General features: G+C 35.8%; 1 protein-coding gene across 1 annotated transcript in view; it reads left to right on the top strand.

Moving 5' to 3' along the window:
• Window positions 1–202: 202 nt before the first annotated feature.
• LOC112511544 (SCY1-like protein 2) overlaps window positions 203–6,000 on the top strand; it is a 39,820-nt gene continuing 34,022 nt past the window's right edge. Inside the window, exons 1-2 of the mRNA XM_025117214.1 lie at window positions 203–895; window positions 3,060–3,164. Coding sequence (XP_024972982.1) covers window positions 410–895; window positions 3,060–3,164 — 591 coding nt within the window. The 5' untranslated portion in view covers window positions 203–409. The remainder of the gene's footprint in view (window positions 896–3,059; window positions 3,165–6,000) is intronic.

Here is a 6,000-nt window from a genome sequence, read left to right as displayed (position 1 = left end):
TTATACAAATAGATATGACTGTGTGAATAAGCTATATGTCTTACCGTAACCGAACAACCCCTAGATCCATTTCAATTATGATGAAATCACCAAATCCAAGAATCACAAAATACGTGGATTCAATACTATTTCTATAATTTGGCGATCGAAATTGATCCTCCAAATCGGCTAGTTCTTTCTAAAGATTCCAATTCATCCCCCTGCAAAAGAGGTCCTCGATGTAATTATTCTCGAGACAAGAAGCAACCATCATTAACATACCATCAACTCGAGTCTCTACGCCGGAGGAGAGAGGGATTTGATCGGAGCAACGAATTCGATTATACACACACGTTTGGCATCATCGATCTGATTCTCCTCCTCCTCCTCCTCCTCCTCGATCAAATTCAAATTCAATTCAAACTCAATTATGTCCCTTAATATGAAAACTCTGACCCAGGCCCTGGCAAAAACCGCTGCGGTAATTGAGAAGACCGTACAGGATGTCACCGGACCCAAAGCCCTCCAGGACTATGAGCTCCTTGACCAGATCGGCTCCGCTGGACCTGGCCTCGTTTGGAAGCTCTACTCCGCCAAGGCTCGTGGCGGTTCCACCCTCCTCTCTCATCAGTACCCTACCGTCTGCGTCTGGGTTCTTGACAAGCGCGCTTTATCGGAGGCAAGGGTTCGTGCGGGGCTTTCCAAAGCAGCGGAAGACTCCTTCTTCGATATCATCAGAGCTGATGCCTCCAGATTGGTTAGATTGAGGCACCCGGGAGTGGTTCATGTGATCCAGGCCCTAGACGAGAACAAAAATGCCATGGCCTTGGTCACCGAGCCTTTATTTGCTTCCGTAGCCAACGCCCTTGGTATATTGGATAACATTTCCAAAGTGCCGAAGGAGCTTCAAGGGATGGTAGGTATTTCAAAAGATTTGATTTAATTCCCATTTCCTTTCCAGTCTGCATCTTAGTGTTGTAGTTTATGTTTCCATGCCACAGTTCAAATACAATTCTATCTAATTTTACTAATGCCAGCCTAGATGAGTGTGGTGGTTGGATATGATATTCTTGGATGTTAACAAGTATTAAAATTTGTGGTTTTAACCATGTTTAATCCACCATTCAACGACTACAACCTTTCCATTCATACCGTCACCGAGCTTGAAATCTGTTCTGGCTTGGCTTTAAGCTTGTGCTGTTATGGACTAGACTAAGAAGATATATAACACACGTTATTATACATAATACGTTACAGTAGTCTATGCGGACATCTTCATACCATCATTGTATTTCAAGGTTGATTTAGTAGTAGTATGTGGTGTAACTATGATGTTTTCAACAAAGGCAAATGTGGTCGATAACCTTATTCTATGAGCATTTACTAATCCTAGGTTAGGACTCAACCTTTTCAAAATCTCAATTCGCAAGCTGGTAGAATGGGAGTAGATGCATTTTCTCAAGCCAAGCATGACGATAGAAACTTGCAAAGTATAGACCTCAATGACTATTGACATTTGCCAAGCGCAGACCTTAATAACTGTTGAAGTTTACCAAGCATTCTAATGCCATATTGTGATGTGAGAATGTAGGCTACATTGACAACTTAGTGAAAACCCATAAATTCCTTATTACTGAGAAATATTGACATAAAAGATATCGATTGTATGTTTGTATATTTAATAATACAATGATGGAGTCCTTATATTTGTTTATATACTACAGCCACTCTAACTATTCTAGGTAACTACACAATTAAGTAAAAGATACAACTAATAAAGAGCTAATATTTAACACTCCCCTCAATCTAGAGCAATTATATTGTATGTTCCAGGCTTGTTACAAATGTAACTAAGAGGGGGATGTGTGAGACTTTGTAATTTTGACAGCTTGTTGATCGTTGACTTGACATAACTAGTAGCAATATATTCTGAAACCATTTTCTCTTTCTTGTTATGTAGTTTGGTACAATTGTGACTTGGGATATTCTTAGTCTTGTTTGAGTTAGATGTACCATGGCAGCAAGCTAACAAGGCAACTATGCACTTCCCCAAGAATGAGATATATCTTTTACTTACCAAGCATGATTAGAGAATCTCTAGTGGAAGAACCTGAAATGAGGTTCTTCCCACTTTCTTCGGACACATCAGCACCTCCTCAACAAAATAAAACCCTAACAGAAGTCCACTACAGAAAATCTTCTACAACTTATTTGTGTGCCCGTGTTTTTTTATTACTTTTCAATGTCAATTTTATTACTTAATTTATGAGATCTCTAACAATTCGACAATTTTTTTATGAATATATAGTATTTGAAAAATAAATACAATTGGTATATGTTTTAGTTTACGATTTTTTGTACATTTTTTAAGTTATAAATTTTTATGGATTATATATTTTGTAAAACATTAAAAAACAAAAGAAACAAAACAAGCACGCCTTGTAAAAAACGCATGCCCTGGCTCGTCTCAAGTCTCCATGGTGTGAGCCACACCTTACACTAACACTATGGGCCTTTTCGTGAACCCTGCTTGTGTCTTACTTAGCATCTCATTTCTAGGTCCATGGATCCACTTTGTACTCTACTATTTCACACTTTGTTTGATGATACTTATGCTTTAAAAACCATATTCTTGGTGAATGCTTGTGGGGTCAGCAAAGATTCATCTTGTATTGAACATGAATGGATCATGAGGATGCAATTGTTTCTGGATTTTGTGGGAGATAAATAACGACAGGTTTCCAGTTGTGGCCTATGAACTACATTATCTAGCTTTAAAGGTGGCTAATGAAGTTAAGTGGTGTAGAGGTTGCTGTGAGCATGCACTGCAGCAACTTTATACGTCTAATTCAGCATGTAGATAGAATGTGGGTTATAGCTCTCATGTATGTAGATCTGACTATTTATGAAGATACATGATCTAGGGTAAATTGGACTTCTCCAAGCCAACAATGATCTACAGTTCTGTCTTTGACTTTGTTAAAAATATTTTATAAATTATAATAAAGAAAATCACTTATACTTTCTGCACATCACTAAATGTGTGCAATTCTGAAAAAGTACACTTTTTTTTTCTGTAGGAAATGGGTTTGTTGGAGGTGAAGCATGGTTTACTTCAGGTAGCAGAATCCTTGGACTTTCTTCACAATAATGCCCGCCTCATTCATCGTGCCATATCCCCTGAGGTATAGACAAATATCTTCCAATAACAGTTTATGCTTGGTAGTCACATGCATCTGCTTTTTAAATAGTACTCTTGAACAATGTTTTTTCTTGTTGATTTTGTGTGATAGCACTATCTGTAAATATCTGTGCTTGTGACTTTGAAGGCTTCTGAACTTCTTGAGCCTAAATCTGAATCTCATGATGCCCAATAGCACCTTGAGCCATATTAGTCAAACATTAGGCTATATGATAGGAATGACTGTCTCACAGTGAGGTATATAATTTGGTTGTCAGTAGTTCCTGGAACAGTGTTCACATGCAAAACAATCCTTAGACGAACACACACACACACACACACTCTCTCTCTCTCTCTTACACACAATGGGAGGGAGTAATAGTACAACCGTTTCCCATTCCCCCAATTTGTGATCATCAAAATAATGTTATGATGGAACCCTAATGTGGATTAAGATTGTCATAGTGCTGATAGAGGGTCTTCATGTTTACCATTTCTCATGTTTCAACTTTCACATTTTTGTATAAGATGCATGTGTATAGAAATAACTCTGGCCCTACATGTGCAAACACAATGCCACTTTATGATAGTGAACTTGTTAACCAAAAAGTGACTTGCACTTTGCACATTTGAAGTTGGTAACCAAAAACAGAAACTTAAAACTCAATGCCTGAGTTTCTGTACCTAAACTTCTAGAAGTCTGGCTATTTTGACTATGTTCAGTTACTTAGCCTTGTAGTATAGCATAAAATTACTAAACCTAATTCATATCAAGTATTCGAATGTCGAAACCAAAGGATTCTAATTAATGTTGCGCAAGCTGGAGATCCTATTTTTACTGCATGGGGGCATTTGATATGAATAGTAAAAGAATAACAAAGATAAATAAGAATTATCGATACTCATCGAAATTAGTAGAATTTTTCACTATGTTCTGTATGGATGACTTCTATCTCATTTGTAACGGTTGTAGACAACATAAATCTTTCAGCATGAATAAAATATAAGAGGCGCTGAGAATAAAATTTGAAGACAAAACCTTTGTTTTTGAAAGGCGGTGTACTAGAGGTGCCTTGGAGGTGATGTGAAGTGGATGAGTTTCAGATTGAGACCATTGGTGTGACAAATTGAAAGCAGGACCAGTTGAGAGAAAGCTTGTCTGCTTGAAGCTAGAGAGCTAAGGCATACCAAGGGAGAAAGCGGGGGGGGGGGGGGGGGGGGGGGAGATAGAGTGTGGAATAACATTCTATCTCTTTCTCTTGTCACTAGTGAGGACATAGGTGTTCACGACGTCCTCTCAGCACCACAAAGTAGTGATTAAGAAAGCATAATTAATTATAAACCTACAAAGTCTCTTAGTGTTTTTAGGCTAGGATCAAAGAATATAATCCTATTTAGGAAAATGTTATTATCTACATCGCATGATGAGGTCGTAGAGGATTTTGTAGATCCAAAATCATCATTATGTTGGACATTCATACGGAATGGTTTAGATGGTTAGCCGAAGTTGAATATCATTCACAAGGAAAAGGGTGAAGACTTGCACCAACTTTCTAGAGATGTAGGATTTTTACTAAGGAGGCTTGATCCAATTATTCATAGAGATGTAGGATTTTTATGAAGGAGGCTTGATCCAATTATGCATAGAGATGTAGGATTTTTACGATGGAGGCAGATCCAATGATGCATAAAGATGTAGGATTTTTACGGAGGCTTGATCCAAGTATGCATAGAGGTGCAGAGGATGCTTTTTGTATAAATGTATACTTTCTTTTAACACGCCATTGTTCCTCATTTAAGTAGCTAGGATGGTGAGCCAAATGTTATTAGATTTTCCCGCACCTCTAGAAGCACAAGTCGGTCCTTTTGTAACTTTTATAGCTGCATCACAAGTTGGTTTGTCAAAATGAGTGAATATATTGAAATTTTATGAAATACAGTAGTTTACATGCACATAGTTCCAATAAAATTGGAGCATGAATAAAAAATTAGAAAATATACTTCAAGATTCTTTATAGTTATTAGATGTGTGAAGCATCTTCATCTTTAAATTAATGTTGACAAGGGTTTGTCTACGGTGGAGGAAGAGAAGTTGGTAACGTGTGATAGAAGAGAGAAAAAAGCATGAGAGAGGGTAATGTTGATGCTTTAGTTTTTCTATTTTTTAAGCAACATATCACTTAACCTACTTCTGGACAGTCTAGGTGTGCTCACTTCATATTGTTTTAATTGTTAGTGGGTTCATGACTTTCATATCTATCTATACTATACTATTATATAAAGCATTTGACAAAAACTCTTAAAAACTATTTTTTGTATGCATGAAGTACTGTTTATTGATGCATATTACTTATAATTCAATATTATAAGTAAATTGTGAGTAAGTACAACTTATTAAAGCTCTATTTTTGAATTCGTGTAACTAACTGCAGATAAGCATAATCAAATACAGGATAAACATCTTAATTTAAATATATAGAATTAAAATATAATTAGGATAATCATTGAGTTTTAACAGAATACTTAATTATTATCCTTATAAAAATTATATTATTAAACATAAATAAATTACTTTGTTATTAGATCTAAATTAAATTATAATAAAAAATTAAATTAAAGAAATTACATGAAAAACGAGAACTTTTAAATAATCAATTTAATACTAATATCGATACTTATTTTTCAAATTTATATTTCATTAAAAAAAATATTTTCGTTTTCTAAAACCACATAAAACTGTATTATATATACAGAGAAAATGAATAAAATGAAACATTAAAACTAGGATATCTCGCTGCATTGCACGAGTCTCCTTCTAGTTGTTATAAATTAGTTTGTTT

Source organism: Cynara cardunculus (genome assembly GCF_001531365.2).
Source record: "Cynara cardunculus var. scolymus isolate 2C chromosome LG 4, CcrdV1, whole genome shotgun sequence".
NCBI classification, from domain to species: domain Eukaryota; kingdom Viridiplantae; phylum Streptophyta; class Magnoliopsida; order Asterales; family Asteraceae; genus Cynara; species Cynara cardunculus.
Note: the sequence above shows the minus strand (reverse complement) of the source record. Positions and strands in the feature narration are given on the sequence as shown.